The following is a 23,069-nucleotide window of genomic DNA, read 5'->3' on the forward strand; positions in this document are numbered from 1 at the left end:
CCTTTGCTGTTCAGACTCTTGCTGCATTCGGTCTGTCAATAGTGATCTAGGGGAAAGGAACAGTAAACATTTCAGTGTCGAGACTTCTTAAACTTGAGTGACACACTGAGACGCTGATAATAATAATTAGGCTGGTCACAAGAAACACAATAATAGCGTACCCTCTCACAGAGCACGACACACACACACACACACACACACACACACACACACACACACACACACACACACATTCTTCCCAAGTCTAGAAAGATGAGGGTGTGGGAACATGGAAAGAAAAAAGAATAATGGTAGGTGTGGTCTGTCGTGTTTAAACAAAACAGATTCTCTTCCGTGTTGTCGATCCAGTCTGCGCTCCTCGGCAGAAAGGTGCGAGGGGAGAGAATTAAAGCGTCTCCACCAACCGCTTCGCTTCGCAGCATCTCCGCTCAAAGCTACCGCGCTGCAGCCAGGATTTTTAAGTCTTCGTCCCACATTTTTTTTCCTCTTCCACGGAGTTTCATAACTTTTTGCATCCAAAGATGAGTTTACACACGTCCCAGAGAAACCGCAAATCCGGTTCTAGGCCCGACCTGAGTGGGGGAACTCAACTCTATGACCGGAGTGAAGTGCACGGTGGTAATGGATACGGACAGGAGTACATGGACGGCGCAGGATACAATACATACAGCTACTCAAAGACTTCAATGGGAGGTGGTGGAGGAGTACAGGGGTATGACGGTTTTTATTTATTCTAAAGGCCATTCATTGTGTTGTATTACACAACTGTTGTTCTCACTTGACCGAATACCTCGTTTAGTAGGCTAAATTCCTGCAGAGAGAAAATGCATTGTCCAAAGTGTTTAAATCTCCAATTGAAATCATCAAACACATATTTGATTTACATCTAGTTCATTAATAACTTGAAATCAAGATAATGGAATTATTGAGGGAAATGTATATATAGTTGTCTGTCTATTGACTGGGAGGAATATTTGTATTACCACAAAGCCTAGTAATACACACAGTAATTTTGTTCTGTGTGCAGTCCCATTTCATAATTTATTACCCTGCATTGAGAGGTATTTGTTTTGATGAACGAAGCAGACCGCCTGACTGCTAAAAACATGACACTAAATGCAAATAAAACGCAATAACGTTATTATTGCAGCCTACATTAGTTAACATGTCACGACATGCATATTATGACCACTGAGAACGTATTTGCATGCATCCAAATAGATATGTGGAGTTGTTTTCATTGCCTGGCTACCTAAACGCCTAGCTCTGGCCAAACGCTATGCCACGCCCACCGACGTTAGTTTATGTATGTAGTAAACATAGAACTGAAACTATCTGTCTTTGTGCCTCTCTGTCGACAAGCTGCTGGGAGACTTCAGCTTTAATTATAACTTGCATAGCAAACTGTGAGGCGTTCTTTAGACACCAGCTCTAACACGCTTTTACTCCATTCCTGAGACCTATGTAGGAATCTTAAACATTCTATAGAGTCTATACTAGTATAGAGGTCATAGTTGATGATTACAGTATGAATACCTGTAGAAAGGCTATTCATATGACAACAAACAAAGACCAACAGATCCTCTGGGAGCATGTAAAACCACGTGAAGTTTCAGTCGCTCTTTAGCAGTTACATTCTCTTTATATGTGAAGTGTTTAGTGTCTGCCACTCTGTGTTGTTGTGTTTGTAGGCTAAGGAAAAGCATGTCACTACTCTTGAAAACCACTTCCCAGGAAAAGCATGTCACTACTCTTGAAAACCACTTCCCAGGAAAAGCATGTCACTACTCTTGAAAACCACTTCCCAGGAAAAGCATGTCACTACTCTTGAAAACCACTTCCCAGGAAAAGCATGTCACTACTCTTGAAAACCACTTCCCAGGAAAAGCATGTCACTCTTGATTCATGTTTCCCCTTTGCCCATCCCTGCACATAGTCTATTCAATTAAGCCACATCGGAAGCATCCTTAGATAACTAAATACTTGCTAGTTGCTGCAATAAGACCACAATTCATAACAGGAAACCTCTGGGATCATTGACGTAAATCATTGATCAATGTTAAACATTTATTTAATGAAGAAGTCACATTAAGGTCAGAAGAAGGGCCAGTTGTTTATAGGGTTGTTGACGGTGATGAGGATGATGATTAGAATGTGCTATAGTGATGTTTATAGTAGGTTGATGATGATGATGATAATGGTGATGATGTCTTCCATGTCTCCTACAGCCAATCCACCGCCAGTGCCCTCCAACAGAAGGCCTACATCCTGCAGGGCCAATGTCAGGAGTACCTGAGGAAGGCAGAACACTGCCTACAGGCTGTAAGTCACTACCTATCATAGAGATATAGAATACGTGTTCTAGTCTGAGTCACTGCCTACCATAGAGATATAGAATACGTGTTCTAGTCTGAGTCACTGCCTACCCTAGAGATATAGAATACGTGTTCTAGTCTGAGTCACTGCCTACCATAGAGATATAGAATACGTGTTCTAGTCTGAGTCACTACCTACCATAGAGATATAGAATAAGTATTCTAGTCTGAGTCACTGCCTACCATAGAGATATAGAATACGTGTTCTAGTCTGAGTCACTGCCTACCATAGAGATATAGAATACGTGTTCTAGTCTGAGTCACTGCCTACCATAGAGATATAGAATACGTGTTCTAGTCTGAGTCACTGCCTACCATAGAGATATAGAATACGTGTTCTAGTCTGAGTCACTACCTACCATAGAGATATAGAATACGTGTTCTAGTCTGAGTCACTGCCTACCATAGAGATATAGAATACGTGTTCTAGTCTGAGTCACTGCCTACCATAGAGATATAGAATAAGTGTTCCATTCTGTGAGTCACTTCATGTCCTGTCTGCTTTGAGATGCCTGCTTTGGTCCTGTTTTAGTCTAAATACAGTTAGTCTGACAAGTACATGCAATCAGACAGTCTGACTAAGGTATGTACCGTACCTGACTGAGGTATGAAAGCTGAGATAGTACTGTACTAATCCTACAACCAATCACCCTTGACTTGCTTTAGTGGATTTGTTGTGTGTAAGTACAAGTAGTAGGAACATGAGGTTTCTTAAAAGTCAGATATAATGTGAGATGATCCATAACAGGTCATTATTATCTTTGGTAGACACTCACACGACGAATCCTCACACCTGGCATGTGAAATATGCTCTGTCAGATGCGACTCCAACCTTTCACTTTATGTTCTCAAATGAGCTTAAAACAGCTTTAGATATTTTTCTGTCAAACCAGGTTATCAGAATCATGTCTTTGTTTAAGTCCTCATAACCAGTGAGATTATATGTCTCCTCTGTCCCTGTTATGTTTGACATGTTCATGCAGGTATGGCTGACTCAACGCATGTGTGTGAGCACGAGCATGAGTGCATGCGCAAGCTTTTGATTAAATCTGCTTGGAATGAAAGTGTGTTTTTGATTATGAATGGAATGAAAGAAGGCAGTGTCAGCTTTTGTCAGGAACACAGTCTGCAGCAAACCCAGGGATTAACTTTAACCACACACCCAGGGAAAGTGCTAATTTGGCCGTGACCTGTCACATTATAGTACACTACTTATAGTACATTATAGTACACTACTTATAGTACATTATAGTACACTACTACACTCTGATAGAAGTAATAGAAGCTGTCTGGACAGAAAGGTGATTTATACATTATGGTCCTGTCGTTAACTGGGTTTGAACTGAAGGACTCACCTGACTGAACATAGTCGTCTACCGTATTCTCATTTGAGAAACCTAGAACAACAAGTCAAAGCTAGACTGAACATAACGTACAAATCCATAATGTGGATCTCTTCCTGACATTTCCCTGTTGATCCTACAGGGTGGCGACTCTGGGCGTTCCACAGTCGAGGCAGAGCGCTTCATGGCCATGGCCAAAGAGACTATAGAGCAGCTGAAGGCATGTGCTCGGGACCTGAGCCACATGGGCCAATCCAACGACAACGTGTTCCGAAGGTCAGTAGTCTCATGGTACCAAACCTCAACACCATATTCTTGTTTGAAACCTAAAAAGGCTGGAGTCAAGGTTAAGAGGTAAAATATACAGAGAAATGATCACTACTACAGCTTTTTATTTGTACAGATTATTCTCATTTCGGCCGATTTAGATTTAGGAAATCAATTTATTTTCTACATGTTTTGATGTTAGTACTTCTCAGTATTTGGTATTTAGACTTACCTTATCCAGGTGTGCAACGAGCTCTTTGGAAGTGGCTCCCTTATGCACACTGAATTAATCTAATTCAACCGCCAAAGAACCTTATGTTCTCAAATGAGCTTAAAACAGCTTTAGATATTTTTCTGTCAAACCAGGTTCATGAGTCCTCATAACCAGTGAGATTATATGTCTCCCACTTATTGGCCAACAGAAATAGGGTTTTCAGTACATTTATCTAAAGCAATCCCTTTCAATACAGTGTACCTTTTTTAATTTGAATTCCCGACAGATGTTCCCCAGCAAGAAAACCAAATAATGTCACTCAAATGGAAGGGGGAACTAACAGAGTCACTGACTACAACCAAAATGAAACAGGTGGGGTTTTAGCAGGGGTTCTGAATGAACACCCGCAAACTTTATTAAAACTCATATCAAAGTTAAAGACAGGAAGCAAACCAAAGAGTGGAGCAAAACAAAAACAGGGAAGATCAGATAAAGGATTGTCCTTCTAGAAATCAAATAGGGAGCTCCAACTCAAGACAACTGGAGTATTGGGCCAGCCACTCTGTAATATCACCCGGGCCAGCACAGGTGAAACACCTACCCACTAACGAGATGACAAACCAGCACAGGTGTAACATATACTGACTAACGAGGTGACACCAATCGGTGCGCCCCACATGCTAACGTCCAACCTCAAACTATAAATGGGAATACCAAAGCCTGTAACAAGACTCGCTAGAATATATGAAGAGAATTGGTTCTGAGTATTAGGATCAATGAAGAAAACCATCAAAATATGCATATTCGTCTCTGTTTAGTATATTTAAAAATACTCTGATCTTATAAATTATTAAGGGTCAGGAAAGTATTAATGAATTTACCTACTTCTTAAAAAAAAAACAGGTTTGGATAGCCTTTACGCACAATATATTGGGGAATCAAAAATGCAGAGGTTTGATTCATCCTGAAAGTTGCCATATTCAGTTGTTCAATTCATGAGTATTGGAAGGGGAGAAAAGTGTACAAAGTTTGTTGAACAATAGTCATATAAATCTCCCTTAATCACTGATCATGGAACTGTGATGACAAAGGTTCACTCGTTGTGAACCGTGCTCCAGGCTACAGGTTTAAACTTGCGTTCCATATTGATACCAAATTATTTCACAACAGTGTTTACAGAGGAACCAAATAAAGGTAGGCTAAATCAAACAATGTGGCCTAATGGAATGATACAGAATGTAGTGACTGAAGGGAACTAGCTGAAGGGAACTAACCCTAAATAAAGTTATAAGGCCATACAATTTAAATTCTGCTTAACGGCACAGCATGCCATACTTCACTGTGGGAAAGTGGTATAAATACCTGTTATGTTGATATGCTTTTCAGTTTGCAGTCTTATGACTGATTTCACATTTGTCTCCAGTGATCATAAGATAAAATAGATCTAAAACAATAGGCATTTATATTTACCATCCCCTTATGATCCAAATGGATTACTCATGTACCTAGCTCTTATCAATACAGTGAGCTCCAAAAGTATTGGGACAGTGACCAATTTTTTGTTGTTTTGGTCAATGTTGTTGTCCTTCCAATAGAACACCAGCTCTTTTGAAATGATACAACAACTATGAGTTTAAAGTGCAGAATCTCAGCTTTAATTTTAGGGTATGTTCATCCATATCGGGTGAACCGTTTAGAAATTACAGCACTTTTTGTACATAGTTCCCCCGCATTTTAGGGGACCAAAAGTTTTGGGACAAATTCACTTATGTCTATTGAGGTAGTAAAAAGTTAAGTATTTGGTCCCATATTCATAGCACGCAATGACTACATCAAGCTTGTGACTCCACAAATTATTTGGATTCATTTGCTATTTGTTTTGCTTGCGTTTCAGATAATTCTGTGCCGAATAGAAATTCATGCTAAATAATGTATTGTATCATTTTGGAGTCACTTTTATTGTTAATAAGAATAGTATATGTTTGTAAACACTTCTACATTAATGTGAATGCTACCATTGTTAGGGATAATCCTGAATGAATCGTGAATAATGAGGAAGTTACAGACGCACAAATATCATACCCCCAAGGCATGCTAACCTCTCACCCTTACAATAACAGGGGAGGTTTGGTGGGGTATAATATTTGTGCGTCTAACTTTCTCACTCATCATTATCAGCACTCCTACTTTGAGAATCTTTGTGGATAAGGGCCCAGTTCTGTGTTAATATCTTAGAAATCCCTTACCGACTTTCCCTTCGTCCTCCAAACGGTTAGGGTTATGTATAGGCGTTGTTTATCTCTCTCTCTCTCTCTGTCTCTCTCTGTCTCTGTCTCTCCCCCCTCCCTCCATAGTATTGAGCTGTTTAGGGACCAGTTAAAGGGAGTCCACATGGCCGTATACGGGACCATGCAGAGGCGGAGCAGGGGGAGTGGTGCATGGGAGGAAGCTGGGAGGAGCTTCAACGAGGCCATTGCCTGGATTGGACAGCAGAAGGTACAGAAAACCACACCCTACCCAGAGATACAGGACAGATGTGTAATGCTGTGTAGGAAGGCATATGCTATAGGATTGCATAATATTATTGCTGCCACCTGTACATATTCAAAATATATCATGATAACTGCATGTAGTTGTGAGTCAAAAGTGGTGTGGACAACTTCTTGCAAAACATTCCCAGTGCAGTCAAACAGTGATATTTAGAATATTTAGGTCATCATTGTGAGACACTTGACCCTTTCACCGTTTTGATCCTGAATGGCTGGGGTATGTAGGAGAGGCCAGTGTAGATAACACACTGACAATGACATTCTAATCTAGATCTGAATACACAGGAAATCCCACACCGCACTCACACACAAATACACGCATACACACACACACTGAGTAATTAAAATAACCATAGCCCTTCTCTGACAATTCCCACTAAGACATACTGTACTGTTATCACAACCGCCTGTGACGTACGTCATCCCTGCCTGCTGAACTATTGCACACCTTCCTCTGCCAGCTCCCGCAACACTCTGGAGAATGATGACTGGAGAATGAACAGAGAGGATAGAGCAGCTGGTGGGGAAGGTTATGACTGCAGCTTTGCCACTTATGTATTTACAGAAAATATCCAAATGTCATGTTAGAGGTTACCTGTTTAGAAATGTATGTCAATTGTTGTGCCAAGTTGAAAGCATTCTTCTTATTTGCACATGCAGTAATTAGAGTTTTTTTAAGTTGTAAAGAATGCTTTTGAGTCCATCTGCCACTGTCAGACATAAATCTCAATTAGGAGGGGTGGAGACCAGAGACACAGAAGGACAAAAACATTCTCACACACACCCACACTTGTATGCAACCACACTCCCCACAAACCGAAGTGAAAGTGAGACTATGTTATTGTGGTCTTCAGTGGATCAAACTCCCTGTCTGCTGGTGAACTCCTGACATACTGTTCTTCCTTGGTTGTTTTTTTGTGTGTATTACAGCTTTACAGGGGTTACCATTCAACGCCATACCTCATGTTTCTCTATCACCACCTAGTGGCAATATGCAGCATTGTCTTCACAATAGTAAAATCAAATCAAAGTTTGTTGGTCACGTACATAGTTTAGCAGGTGTTATAGCAGTGCAAAGAAATGCTTATGTTACAAATAAACATTGGGTCAAAACTGGGTATTCATGGACAGGTTGGTTGCTGTTGTGTGTATTCAATATGTCTCGCCTCTGTGCGTTGGTTGAGATGTGTTAATGTTGTGTGTGAGAAAGGGTTGATATGTGGTTATTACATGGTTGTGATATCTTTATGTTCCAGCGTCTCATAGAGACCTCTCCCTGGGGAGACGACTCTGCAGCCATCGAGCAGCAGCTGATCAGCCACAACAAGTTTCACAGCTCCATACAGAGAAGTGCAGAGGTGGACAAAGCCAAGGATGAACTGGTGTGTAGGAATATATATATATATATATATATATATATACAAACAAACAAACATATCGCAAACACAGTTACTTTCACACTCTCACACATTCTATTTCTGTGTGTGCGATTCTGAGTTTGTGTGATTCTAGCTCCGTGTGTGTCTTTCCCTACAGTTCAAGAAAGGAGACAAGGCCAACCAGCACGCTCTGGATCAGGAATGGGACACGCTGCAGGTGTGAGAGGGCTCTGGGGAAAACTCTCTCACACCCTGCATTACTTTATATTATGGTTGTTGTACCATATCTTATCTCTCTGTATGTTTGTGTTGTATTTAACATGTTGTTGTCCATCTGTCTGTCAGTTAGTCATGTCACAACCAGAGGTGTAGTGCTGCCAGAACGTGGAGGAGCGGCGTTCATTAACTGTTTTACATTTGAGAATGCACTGAGCTGGTAAAACTTTTGGGAAAATTCATTCAAATATATACCAATAACATTCCATGAAAAACGATGTATAGCAGCCTAGAGGTAGATGGTGGTTTCTTCCCTGACTTCTCTCTGGCAGTGGAGAGAATGATGCAGAACTATAAGTTACGTGTGTACCGCTAAGGCCCGTCGGAGGTTTGACCACTTAGGTTAATCAGAACGTGTGTCTGCCTTGATGTTCATAAAACTCCATGGATCCCCCTCGTGCGCAGTGGAACCCAGAATGATATGTGACCACTTGGTTATGGCAACACCGTTCTGCTGAGGACACCCAAACCAGAGTGGCCACCGCAAAGCCCCCAAGAATAGCACTACACCACTGGTAACAATGGATGTTTAACTTTATTGATTGTACCTAGCTATAGATGTCTCACCATGTTTTGTGTGTCAGAAAATGTCTCATGGCCGTAGCAACCAGCTGAGAGAGCTGCAGCAAATCATTGAGGAGATCAGCAGAGAAATCATGTGGGTGAATGAGAGAGAGGAGGAGGAGCTGGTGTTCGACTGGGGGGAGAAAAACATCGACCTCTACATTCCCAAGAAGCAGGAGAGCTACTCGGTAAGGACTGGGTCAAGGGTTAAAGGTCAAGGGTCAGAGGGGAAGTGTCACAGTGGGAGGGGGGAAAGGCTATTTGATTATTCCCATAGAGGCCATATAGGATGTCTGGTACCAAATGGCACCCAATTACCTATTTAGTGCACTACTTTTCACCAGGACTCTGGTCAATGTAGGGAATAGGGTGCCATTTGCGGTGCATACTAGCTGTAATAATTCCTGATTGTTACCAATCATTCCTGATGATTGGTAATGTTTGGTAATCTCTAGTCCCGTGACTGACTCATCTAGTTTATTGTGTATCTGCATGTCATTATGTCTTGTTCATCTGTTTTGCATGCTGTTCCCTAGAGAACTATAATGCCAAACCACTGGGAGTTGTGCAATGAAACCACAGATCATTCTTACAGTCCCAATGGGTCCCCAGGTCCTAACACTGTTTCTGTCTCTCCAGTTCTGCCCTAACTGTGTTGTTGTTCTCTGACAGAAACTGATGAGTACCCTGGAGGAGAAGGAGAAAGACCTGAATAAACTGAAGTTGAAAGTGGACAGCCTTCTGAAGAATCATCACCCTGCCTCTGACAAGATCGAGGTGAGAAGAATATCTATTTGATTATTAGCTGTTACAGTCGCAACATCTCCTCTTCCTGTGGCCCATGATATCTAGCAATATCTACTGTAGCTATATACACTGAACACAATTTTAAACGCAACATAAAACTCTTTCTAAGATTTTACTTAGTAATAGTTCATATAAGGAAATCAGTCAATTGAAATACATTTATTAGGCCCTAATCTATGGATTTCACATGACTGGGAATACAGATATGCACATGTTGGTCACAGATACCTTAATATAAAGGTAGGGACGTGGATCATAAAACCAGTCAGTATTTGGTGTGACCACCACTTGCCTCATGCAGTGCAATACATTGGCTTCACATAGAATTGATCAGGCTGTTGATTGTGGCCTGTGGAATGTTGTCCCACTCCTCTTCAATGGCTCTGTGAAGTTGCTGGATATTGGCAGGAACTGGAACACGCTATCATACACGTCGATCCAGAGCATCCTAAACATGCTCAATGGGAGATATATCTGGTGAGTATGCAGGCCATGGAAGAACTGGGACATTTTCAGCTTTCAGTAATTGTGTACAGATCTTTCGACATGGGGCCGTGCATCATCATGCTGCAACATGAAGTGATGGCGGTGGATGAATGGCACGACAATGGGCCTCAGGATCTCGTCACGGTATCTCTGTGCATTCAAATTGCCATCAATAGAATGCAATTGTGTTCATTGTCCATAGTTTATGCCTGCCCATACCATAACCCCACCGCTACCATGGGGCACTCTGTTCTCAACGTTGACATCAACCAACTGCTTGCCATCTGCCCGGTACAGTTGAAACCAGGATTCATCTGTGAAGAGCACACTTCTCCAGCATGCCAGTGGCCATCGAAGGTGAGAATTTGCCACTGAAGTCGGTTACGACGCCGAACTGCAGTCAGGTTAAGACCCTGGTGTGGACGACGAGCATGCAGATGAGCTTCCCTGAGACGGTTTCTGACAGTTTGTGCAGAAATTCTTCGGTTGTGCAAACCCACAGTTTCATCAGCTGTCCGAGTGGCTGGTCTCAGATGATCCCTCAGGTGAAGAAGCCAGATGTGGAGGTCCTGGGCTGGCGTGGTTACTTGTGGTTTTGAGGCCGGTTGGACGTACTGCCAAATTCTGTAAAACAACGTTGGAGGCTGCTTATGGTAGAGAAATTAACATTCCGTTCTCTGGCAACAGCTCTGGTGGACATTCCTGCAGTCAGCATGCCAATTGCACCCTCCCACAAATGTATTTACCTTTATTTAACTAGGCAAGTCAATTAAGAACAAATTCTTATTTTCAATGACGGCCTAGGAACAGTGGGTTAACTGCCTTGTTCAGGGGCAGAACGACAGATTTGTACCTTGTCAGCTCGGGGATTTGATCTTGCAACCTTTCGGTTACTAGTCCAAGGCTCTAACCACTAGGCTACACTGCCACCATCTGTGGCATTATATGTGACAAAACTGCACATTTTAGAGTGGCCTTTTATTGTCCCCAGCACAAGGTGCACCTGTGTAACGATCATGCTGCTTAATCAGCTTCTTGATATGCCACACCTTTCAGGTGCATGGATTATCTCGGTGAAGGGGAGATGCTAACTAACAGGGATGTAAACACATTTCTGCACAAAATGAGAGAAATAAGCTTTTTTGTGCATATGGGAAATTTCTGGGATCTTTTATTTCAGCTCATGACACATTACACCAACACTTTACATGATGGGAATATATTTTGGTTCAGTGTCATTTGTGATGGTTATCTTGATTCATTCATCATTTAACCCCTCTATCCTACTGTTTTTATTTCTTCCAGGCCTACATGGACACTCTGCAGACCCAGTGGAGCTGGCTCCTCCAGATCACCAAGTGTATTCATGTCCACCTGAAGGAGAATGCTGCATACAGCCAGTTCTTCAAGGAGGCCAATGAGACGTACAGCAAGCTGCAGAAGGAGCATGAGAACATCCGTAGGAAGTTCACCAGCGACAGGAACACACCTCTGGAAAACCTGCTGGAACTACTCAACAGCCTGGAGGTAAGACATGTATATCAGCACCATGGATGCTGTTCACCAAGGCACAAGTTGAGACCCAAATGCAGATACAGGAGGCAGATGGTTGGAGTTTTACAATGTTTATTAATCCAAAGGGGTAGGCAAGAGAATGGTCGTGGACAGGCAAAAAAGTTAGAAACAGATCCGAGTCCAGGAGGTACAAAGCGGCAGACAGGCTCGTGGTCAAGGCAGGCAGAATAGTCAGGCAGGCGGGTACAGTGTCCAGAAACAGGCAGGGTTCAAAACCGGGAGGACTAGAAAAAGGAGAATGCAAAAAGCAGGAGAATGGGAAAAACTCTGGTTGACTTGGAAACATACTAGACAAACTGGCACAGAGAGACAGGAAACACAGGGATAAATACACTGCGGAAAATAAGCGACAAACGGAGGAGGTGGAGACAATCACAAGGACAGGTGAAACAGATCAGTGCGTGACAGTTCAAGGCTATATCTCAAACAACAAATTCCCAATATAGTGCACTGCGTTTGACTGTAGTCACTCCAATGGAAAAAAACTGTGCACTACATAGGGAATAGGCAGTGATTTGTGAAGATACCAAAGTTCAATTGCTCCCTTGTCCTCTGAAATGGATATTAACCTCTGACCCCTAACCTCTGTGTCCAACAGATGGAGAAAGAGTGGATCTTGGAGAATAAGAGGCAGGTGCAGCACCTGGTCAACATGTCCAAAAGCATCGTGAGGCTGAGGCCACGTAACCCTGAGGAAGAGAAGAGCAGCAGTCCTGTTATGGTACAGGCCCTGTGTGACTTCAAACAGGACCAGGTCAGAGATGTATTTATTTAACCTTTATTTTATCATGGAGTCATACTGAGACCAAGGTCATTTACAGATGAGCCCTGAATTACATAAATTACAGAAAATACACACATCAATATAAATAGAAAATGCAAGCAGAAAGAACAACATGGTCATTAAAAACAAGCGCATTCGTCAGTAATAAGGTCCTAAATCAGCCTACTGAATTGTCCTAGAGGCACCAAAACATAAAATGTAAGAACATTTTGAAGATTGTTCCACCAATAAGGTGCAAGAAAGGTAAATCAGCTTTTAGTTAACTCAGTAGAGACCAAAGGAATTCCCAGAGTTAACCATTCCTGAGACTGGGTGTGGTAACTCATATGTCTAAAGTTTAGTTATGATGTTAGGTACAGTGGGACTTTTTGTAAAAGGGCTTTATAAATGAAAACATAGCAATGTATCAACCTACAAGACATCGAAGAGGGCCAACCAACTTTCTGGTAGAGAATGCAGTGATGAGTACTAAAATTGTCACCCGTAATAAGCGCAGTGCGCTATGATAAACTGCATCTAACGGCTTTAATGAGGTGGCATTTGCGTTCATATAGATGATGTCGCCATAGTCTAGGACCGACAGAAACGTTGACTGAATAATCTGCTTTCTACTATTTAGCGAGAGGCAGGACCTATTTCTGTAGAAGAAGCCCATTTTTTAAAATTACTCATCATTATGCTTTGTAAAAGACAGCTTTTCATTTATCAAGATGCCCAGATATTTGTAAGCAGGGACACAATCAATATGCACACCATCCAAAATACATGTGCGTAAATCATCAGCTTTACTTTTATGCGCGCTAGAGAACGACATATACCTAAGTTTTACCGGCATTCAATACTAATTTCAGGTCAATAAAGTGTTTCTGTAATACAATGAATGCAGACTTTCTTCAGATAGAGCCTGGTCAACCGTGGGGACAATAGCCTACACAATAGTATCATCGGCATACAAGTGCCGGTTACAATTTTTTACAGACAAGTTGAGATTGTTAATGTAAAAAGTACAGGACCCAGAATTGACCCCTGCGGGATACCTTTCGTAATATCCAGGAAACCTGATTCAACACCATCAGTAGATACAGTTTTATCTGTCAAGTCATTTTTCAACTAGTTACATGCAGCCTGGTCTAGGCCAATTGAGGAACGCCTCTGAATTAGAGGTGAGTGATCAACAGTATTGAAAGCCTTTGAAAGGTCAATGAAGAGGGCAGCACAATGTTGCCGTTTATCCATACAGTTAACCACATCATTTATAACTAGGGTTGCAGCAGAGATAGTGCTATGACCTGGTGTAAAACCCAACAGATGTACATTTAGAATACATTTGAAATATCATAAAGATCTTAGCTGAGAATTAATCAAGGATTATATTTTAGCTAGGCAAGAAAGTAGAAATAGGGCAATTTTTTATTATTTAGGTCACAAATAAGGGTCTCCTCTTCTCTTGTACACATTCTTGCCTAACATTGTATGTATTGTGCTCTACAGAAGGTAATTCTGAAGGGCAACGAGGGCATCCTGAAAGACAACTCCCAGCGTAGTAAGTGGCAGGTAACAGGACCAGGAGGACTGGACATGCTGGTGCCTTCTGTCTGTCTGCTGGTGCCACCACCCAATTCCCTGGGCATCAACCTGGCCAACAAGTAAGAACACTCGCATACACACACAGTACCAGTCAAAAATTCCACAAATGTACTTAACAAGGCACACCTCTTAATTGAAATGCATTCAAATCAAAATTGTATTTGTCACATACAAGGTTAGCAGATGTTAATGCGAGTGTAGCAAAATGCTCGTGCTTCTGGTTCCGACAGTGCAGTAATATGTAACAATTCCCCAACAACTACCTAATACATACAAATCTAAAAGGGGAATGAGAATATGTACTGTGGCAGACCAGGGGGTTTGGTCAAGACGTTTATACAGATCAGACACTGACAGAGTAGGATTAGCTCGGTTTCAAGGGTGTTTATTTAAATAATACATCTAAAAGGATAGGTCTCCCCCCTGAGACCCTCTCTGGGATACCGTCTTCTGGGCGCCGGGTCTTGCTGTATCCTGTCGGGATCAAAACTACACTCACTCCTGTTACCTCTGTAACCGTCCCCAACTATACAGGAGTCCTTTCTTCCCCCACTCTCCCTGTGCGCTGCCCTTCTGGCAGCTTTATGGGCCTTGCACAGCTGGTGAGCAATCAGCCCTTGATTACTCACCAACTCCCAATCAGCCCCAATTAGTCCTGGCCAGAGAACCCATCGAGACCTGGCACGTCCAGCAGATGGAGCCATCGCCTCGTGATGTATACACCGTCTGTCACCAGGCCTCGACGAGTCTCCCCGTTGGCTGACCTGCTGTACGCCACAGTACATATAAATATATGGATGAGCGATGGCCGAGCAGCATAGACAAGGTGCAATAGATGGTATAAAATACAGTGTATACATATGATATGAGTAATGTAAGATATGTAAACATTGTTAAAGTGGCATTATTTAAAGTGGCGTTTTTTAAAGTAACTAGTGATCCATTTGTTAAAGTGGCCAGTGATTGGGTCTCCATGTAAGCAGCAGCCTCTCTGAGTTAGTGATTGCTGTTTAGTAGTCTGATGGCCTTGAGATAGAAGCTGTTCTTCAGTCACTCAGTCCCAGCTTTGATGCACCTGTACTGACCTCGCTTCTGGATGGTAGCGATGTGAACAGACAGTGGCTCGGGTGGTTGTTGTCTTTTATCTTTTTTTGCCTTCCTGTGACATCGGGTGTTGTAGGTGTCAGGTAGTTTGCCCCCGGTGATGCGTTGTGCAGATCGCACCACCCTCTGGAAAGCTTTGCGGTTGAGGGCGGAGCAGTTGCCGTACCAGGCTGTGATACAGCCCGACAGGATGCTCTTGATTGTGGATCTGTAAAAGTTAGTCAGGGTTTTGGGTGACAAGCCAAATTATGCTCTGTTGCACCTTCTTCACCACACTGTCTGTGGGTGGACCATTTCAGTTTGTCATTGACGTGTACGCTGAGGAACTTTAAAACTTGCTCCCTCTGCTGTTTCCTGAAGTCCACGATAATCTCCTTTGTTTTGTTGACATTGAGTGAGAGGTTGTTTTCCTGACATCACACTCCGAGTGCCCTCACCTCCTCCCTGTAGGCTGTCTCGTCGTTGTTGGTAATCAAGCCCACTACTGTTGTGTTGTCTGTGATGATTGAGTTTGAGGCGTGTATGGTGACGAAGTCGTGGGTGAACAGGGAGTACAGGAGGGGGCTGAGCACACACCCTTGTGGGGCCCCAGTGTTGAGGGTCAGCAAGGTGGAGATGTTGTTTCCTACCTTCACCACCTGGGGCGGCCCGTCAGAAAGTCCAGGACCCAATTACACAGGGCAGGGTTGAGGCCCAGGGCCTCCAGCTTGATGATGAGCTTGGAGGGTACTATAGTGTTGAATGCTGAGCTGTAGTTAATGAACAGCATTCTTACATAGGTATTCCTCTTGTCCAGATGGGTTAAGGCAATTTGATGGTGATTGCATCATCTGTGGACCTGTTAGGGCGGTAAGAAAATTGAAGTGGGTCTAGGGTGGTCAGTAAGGTGGAGGTGATATGATCCTTGACGTAGTCTCTCAAAGCACTTCATGATGACAGAAGTGAGTGCTACGGGGTGGTAGTCATTTAGTTCAGTTAACTTTGCCTTCTTGGGTGAAGGAACAATGGTGGCCATCTTGAAGCATGTGGGGACAGCAGACTGGGATAGGGAGCGATTGAATATTTCCGTAAACACACCAGCCAGCTGGTCTGCGCATGCTCTGAGGATGCGGCTAGGGATGCCGTCTGGTGGATCCTTGCGAGGGTTAACACGTTTAAATGTTTGCTCACATCGGCCATGGAGAAGGAGGGGGGGGGGGCGCAGTTCTTGTTAGTGGGTCATGACGGTAGCACTGTATTATCCTCAAAGCGGGCAAAGAAGGTGTTTAGTTTGTCTGGAAGCGTGACGTCGGTGTCTGTGACGTGGCTGATTTTCTTTTTGCAGTCCGTGATTTCCTGTAGACCCTGCCACGTACATCTTGTGTCTGAGCTGTTGAATTGCGACTCCACTTTGTCCCTGTACCGGCATTTCAATTGTTTGATTGCTTTGTGGAGGGGATAACTACACTGTTTATATTCAGCCATATTCCCAGACTACTTTCCATGATTAAATGCGGTGGTTCGTGTTTTCAGTTTCACGCGAATGCCGCCATCCATCCATGGTTTCTGGTTAGGGTAGGTTTTAATAGTCACGGTGTGTACAACATCTCCAATTCACTTCCTTATAAATTCACTCAGAGTCTGGTCAATGTTATTCTCTGAGGCTGACCGGAACATATCCCAGTCTGTGTGATCAAAACAATCTTGAAACGTGGATTCTGATCGGTCAGACCAGTGTTGAATGGTTCTAGTCACTGGTACATCCTGTTTGAGTTTCTGCCTATAAGACGGTAGGAGCAAGATGGCGTTGTGGTCGGATTTGCCGAAGGGAGGGCGGGGGAGGTCTTTGTATGCATCGTGGAAGTTAGAGTAGCTGTGGTCGAGTGTACTACCCCCGCGCGTAGTGCAATCAATATGCTGATAGAATTTAGGTAGCCTTGTTCTCAAATTTGCTTTGTTAAATTCCCCAGCTACAATAAATGCAGCCTCTGGATATATGGTTAACATAGAGTACAGTGAAGTTACTTGAGGGCCATCTTGGTGTCTGCTTGAGGGGGAATGTACACAGCTGTGATGAATACTGACGAGAATTCTCTTGGAAGGTAATATGGCCAGCATTTGATTGTGAGGAATTCTAGGTCGGGTGAGCAGAAGGTCTTGAGTTCCTGTATGTTGTTATGATTACACCATGAGTCGTTAATCATGACGTATACACCCCCGACCTTCCTCTTCCCAGAGAGGTGTTTATCTCTGTCAGCGCGATGCATAGAGAAGCCCGGTGGCTGAACCGATTCTGACAACATATCCCAAGACAACCATGTTTCCATGAAACAGAGAATGTTACAATCTTTGTCTCTCTGGAAGGCAACTCTTGCTTGAATATTGTCTACCTTGCTGTCAAGAGACTGGACATTGGCGAGGAGTATACTCGGGAGTGGTGAGCGATATGCACTTCTATGGAGCCTGACCAGGAGGCCGCTCCGTCAACCCTTTCTGCGGCGCTGTTGTCTTGGGTCGGCTTCTGGGATTAGATCCATTGTCCTGGGTGGTGGTCCAAACAGAGGATCCGCTTTGGGAAAGTTGTATTCCTGGTTGTAATGTTGGTAAGCTGACGTTGCTCTTATATCCAATAGTTCTTCCCGGCTGTATGTAATAAGACTTAAGATTTCCTGGGGTAACAATGTAAGAAATAATACATAAAAAATGAAATACTGCATAGTTTAACCTCTCTAGGGTATGTGGGACGAAATTGTCCCACCTACTCAACAGCCAGTGGAATCCCGTGGCGCAATATTCAAATACCTTAGAAATGCTATTACTTCAATTTGTCAAACATATGACTATTTTACACCATTTTAAAGACAAGACTCTCGTTAATCTAACCACACTGTCCGATTTCAAAAAGGCTTTACAACGAAAGCAAAACATTAGATTATGTCAGCAGAGTACCCAGCCAGAAATAATCAGACACCCATTTTTCAAGCTAGCATATAATGTCACAAAAACCAAAACCACAGCTAAATGCAGCACTAACCTTTGATGATCTTCATCAGATGACAATCCTAGGACATTATGTTATACAATACATGCATGTTTTGTTCAATCAAGTTCATATTTATATCAAAAACCAGTTTTTTACATTAGCATGTGACGTTCAGAACGAGCATACCCACCGCAAACTTCCGGTGAATTTACAAAATTACTCACGATAAACGTTCACAAAAAACATAACAATTATTTAAAGAATTATAGATACAGAACTCCTTTATGCAATCGCGGTGTCCGATTTTAAAATAGCTTTTCGGCAAAAGCACATTTTGCAATATTCTGAGTAGATAGCTCGCCATCACGGGCTAGCTATTTTGACACCCACCAAGTTTGGCACTCACCAAACTCAGATTTACTATAAGAAAAATGTGATTACCTTTGCTGTTCTTCGTCAGAATGCACTCCCAGGACTTCTACTTCATCCACAAATGTTGTTTTGGTTCAAAATAATCCATAGTTATGTTCAAATATCCTCTGTTTTGTTCTTGCGTTCAAGACACTATCCGAAGGGTGACGCGCGGACGCGTATCGTGACAAAACATTTCTAAATATTCCATTACCGTACTTCGAAGCATGTCAACCTCTGTTTAAAATAATTTTTTATGCGATTTTTCTCGTAAAAAAGCAATAATATTCCGACCGGGAAACCCTGTTTTCGTTCAAAGACTCAAAGTTGAAAATGGCCTCTTCACGTGCACGCGCGCGCCTGTCTCATTGTTCTCAGATCGACCACTTACCAAATGCGCTACTGTTTTTCAGCCATGGGCTGCAAAGTCATCATTCAACATTCTGGCGCCCTCTGAGAGCCTATGGGAGCTGTAGGAAGTGTCACGTTACAGCAGAGATCCTCAGTTTTCAATAAAGAGAGTGTAGAAGGCCAAGAAATGGTCAGAGAGGGCACTTCCTGTACAGAATCTTCTCAGGTTTTTGCCTGCCATATGAGTTCTGTTATACTCACAGATACCATTCAAACAGTTTTAGAAACTTTAGGGTGTTTTCTATCCAAATAAAACAATTATATGCATATTCTAGTTTCTGGGCAGTAGTAATAACCAGATTAAATTGGGTACGTTTTTTATCCGGATGTGAAAATACTGCCCCCTACCCTAGAGAGGTTAACGACTCGAAGCGAGGTGACCATAACTGTCGGCGCCATCTTAACTTCATTCCAGGTGACTACCCCATGAAGCTGGTTGAGAGAATGCCAAGAGTGTGCAAAGCTGTCATCAAGGCAAAGGGTGGCTACTTTGAAGAATCTAAAATATATAATTTGTTTAACACTTTTGGTTAATACATGATTCAATATGTGTTATTTCATAGTTTTGATGTCTTCACTATTATTCTACATTGTTGAAAATAGTAAAAATAAAGAAAAACCCTGATTAGGTCTGTCCAAACTTTTGACTGGTACTGTACATGTATGCACGCACGCACGCACGCACACACAGACTAAATCCTTGTCCGTGTTGTGTGGTCCATCAGGAATGAACAGTACTATGAGGCCATCCTGTCTGTGTGGAACCAGCTCTACATCAACATCAAAAGTCTCATCTCATGGCAGTACTGTGTCCAGGACATCGCACGCATCAACTCCCTCACCATCACCATGGTAAGAACCTATCACCACCGTAACCATATCACGTCATCAATGTCACTACAGTTTCACTTACAAGGTCCACAACTGACTCAAATGTCAGTTTGACTTTATGGTGCAGCTGAGTCCATTATTACTACGATTACAAATGACCTGACTACAAAAAACTACATTCACTAAAACGAGGACACAAAAACAATGTCTGAATTTTTCTTAATATGTGTGTGTCCTCTCAGCTGTCCCATATGCGTCCTGAGGAGTACCGCAGCATCCTGAAGGGTCTGGAGACCCACTACTCAGAGTTCATACACTGTTGCCATGGCTCTGAGATGTTCAAGGACGAGGACAAGAGGAGCATCGAGAGCCAGTACACTGGAGCCCAGGCTCACTACGACCAACTGGTGGTCCAGCTACCTGCTTACAGTGAGTAGATATACAGTAGCGAGTCAGTACACTGGACCCCAGGCCTACTACGACCAACTGGTGGTCCAGCTACCTGCTTACAGTGAGTTGATATACAGTAGAGATATAGTAGATATACAGTATAAGGTCCATTAGAAGGATTACTTTATCCTATCCCAGGTATTCCTTAAAGAGGTGGGGTTTCAGGTGTCTCCGGAAGGTGGTGATTGACTCCGCTGTCCTGGCGTCGTGAGGGAGCTTGTTCCACCATTGGGGTGCAAGAGCAGCGAACAGTTTTGACTGGGCTGAGCGGGAACTGTGCTTCCGCAGAGGTTGGGGGGCCAGCAGGCCAGAGGTGGATGAACGCAGTGCCCTTGTTTGGGTGTAGGGACTGATCAGAGCCTGAAGGTATGGAGGTGCCGTTCCCCTCACAGCTCCGTAGGCAAGCACCATGGTCTTGTAGCAGATGCGAGCTTCAACTGGAAGCCAGTGGAGTGTGCGGAGGAGCGGGGTGACGTGAGAGAACTTGGGAAGATTGAACACCAGACGGCCTGCGGCATTCTGGATGAGTTGTAGGGGTTTAATGGCACAGGCAGGGAGCCCAGCCAACAGCGAGTTGCAGTAATCCAGACGGGAGATGACAAGTGCCTGGCTTAGGACCTACGCCGCTTCCTGTGTGAGGCAGGGTTGTACTCTGCGAATGTTGTAGAGCATGAACCTACAGGATCGGGTCACCGCTTTGATGTTAGCGGAGAACGACAGGGTGTTGTCCAGGGTCACGCCAAGGCTCTTAGCACTCTGGGAGGAGGACACAATGGAGTTGTCAACCGTGATGGCGAGATCATGGAACGGGCAGTCCTTCCCCGGGAGGAAGAGCAGCTCCGTCTTGCCGAGGTTCAGCTTGAGGTGGTGATCCGTCATCCACACTGATATGTCTGCCAGACATGCAGCGATGCGATTCGCCACCTGGTTATCAGAAGGGGGAAAGGAGAAGATTAATTGTGTGTCGTCTGCGTAGCAATGATAGGAGAGACCATGTGAGGATATGACAGAGCCAAGTGACTTGGTGTATAGTGAGAACAGGAGAGGGCCTAGAACTGAGCCCTGGGGGACACCAGTGGTGAGAGCACGTGGTGCGGAGACAGATTCTCGCCACGCCACCTGGTAGGAGCGACCTGTCAGGTAGGACGCAATCCAAGAGTGAGCCGCGCCGGAGATGCCCAACTCGGAGAGGGTGGAGGGGAGGATCTGATGGTTCACAGTATCAAAGGCAGCAGATATGTCTGGAAGGATGAGAGCAGAGGAGAGAGAGTTAGCTTTAGCAGTGCGGAGAGCCTCCGTGACACAGAGAAGAGCAGTCTCAGTTGAATGACCAGTCTTGAAACCTGACTGATTTGGATCAAGAAGGTCTTTCTGAGAGAGATAGCAAGAGAGCTGGCCAAGGACGGCACGCTCAAGAGTTTTGGAGAGAAAAGAAAGAAGGGATACTGGTCTGTAGTTGTTGACATCGGAGGGATCGAGTGTAGGTTTTTTGAGAAGGGGTGCAACTCTCGCTCTCTTGAAGACGGAAGGGACGTAGCCAGCGGTCTACCAGTTGGCTAGCTAGCAGTGGCTGCGTTGTTGACTTTGTTAGAAAATGTTGCTGGCTAGCTAACCTCGATAGTTTCTCTGTACTACACCTTTATCTTTGATACAAAGACAACTATGTAGCTAGCTAACATCACAAATCGTTCCATTGTAATGTATTACGTTTCTACAGTACTGCTAGTTGGTAAAGTAAGCTAGCTAGCAGTGGCTGTGGTGTTGACTTTGTTTGGAAAACGGCGTCGCTGCGAACGAATATAGCTGGCTAGCTAACCTCGATAGTTTTTCTAAACTACACCTTTATCTTTGATACGAAGACAGCAAAGACAACTATGTAGCTAGCTAACGTTACACTAATCAAATTGTTCCATTGTAATGTAATGAAATGTAATATTACCTGCGGAGCAAAGTACAGCACGACTATTTTAATGTTAATTTATCTACCATAAGCCACCTCCAATGTCGTTTTAGATAATTTGGCTGTACCTCCAACTGGCCTCACAACCACACACCACGTGTATGGTGTCGTGTGGGCAAGCGGTTTGCCGATGTCAACGCTGTAAACAGAGTGCAGATATACTATATAAGAGAGACCGTGAGAGTTGATATACAGTATCAGGTCCATTACAGTGAGTAGATATATAGTAGAGATATAGTAGATATACAGTATCAGGTCCATTAGTGAATAGATATATAGTAGATATACAGTATTGGGTCCATTAGTGAATAGATATACAGTAGAGAGATAGTAAATATACAGTCAGGTCCATTACAGTGAGTAGATATATAGTAGAGTACAGATATAGTAGATACAGTGTGTATGTGATATATATATATATATATATATATATATATAAGTACATGTAGATATAATGTATATATATAAAAGTATATATATATATATATATAGTATATATATATATATATATATATATATATATATATATATATATATATATTATAGTAGAGACAGTGAGAGTAGATATACAGTATCAGGTCCATTACAGAGAATACATATATAGTAGATATACAGTATCAGGTCCATTACAGTGAGTAGATACTGTAGATACAGTAGATATATAGTAGAGTACAGATATAGTAGAGATATAGTACATACAGTAGAGCGATAGTAGATATATAGGAGAGACAGTG

At 43.0% G+C, this 23,069-nt stretch overlaps 1 protein-coding gene across 3 annotated transcripts in view; it reads left to right on the plus strand.

Moving 5' to 3' along the window:
• Window positions 1–331: 331 nt before the first annotated feature.
• LOC106560365 (desmoplakin) overlaps window positions 332–23,069 on the plus strand; it is a 43,261-nt gene continuing 20,523 nt past the window's right edge. For all 3 annotated transcript variants that reach the window (XM_014123215.2, XM_014123216.2, XM_014123217.2), the window contains exons 1-13: window positions 332–712; window positions 2,229–2,322; window positions 3,861–3,994; window positions 6,554–6,695; window positions 8,005–8,130; window positions 8,285–8,344; window positions 8,988–9,155; window positions 9,640–9,744; window positions 11,566–11,787; window positions 12,434–12,589; window positions 14,111–14,265; window positions 19,820–19,946; window positions 20,168–20,354. In XM_014123215.2, the coding sequence (XP_013978690.2) occupies window positions 522–712; window positions 2,229–2,322; window positions 3,861–3,994; window positions 6,554–6,695; window positions 8,005–8,130; window positions 8,285–8,344; window positions 8,988–9,155; window positions 9,640–9,744; window positions 11,566–11,787; window positions 12,434–12,589; window positions 14,111–14,265; window positions 19,820–19,946; window positions 20,168–20,354 (1,867 nt within the window). In that variant the 5' untranslated portion in view covers window positions 332–521. The remainder of the gene's footprint in view (window positions 713–2,228; window positions 2,323–3,860; window positions 3,995–6,553; window positions 6,696–8,004; window positions 8,131–8,284; window positions 8,345–8,987; window positions 9,156–9,639; window positions 9,745–11,565; window positions 11,788–12,433; window positions 12,590–14,110; window positions 14,266–19,819; window positions 19,947–20,167; window positions 20,355–23,069) is intronic.

Source organism: Salmo salar, chromosome ssa10 (assembly GCF_905237065.1).
Source record: "Salmo salar chromosome ssa10, Ssal_v3.1, whole genome shotgun sequence".
Lineage (NCBI taxonomy): Eukaryota > Metazoa > Chordata > Actinopteri > Salmoniformes > Salmonidae > Salmo > Salmo salar.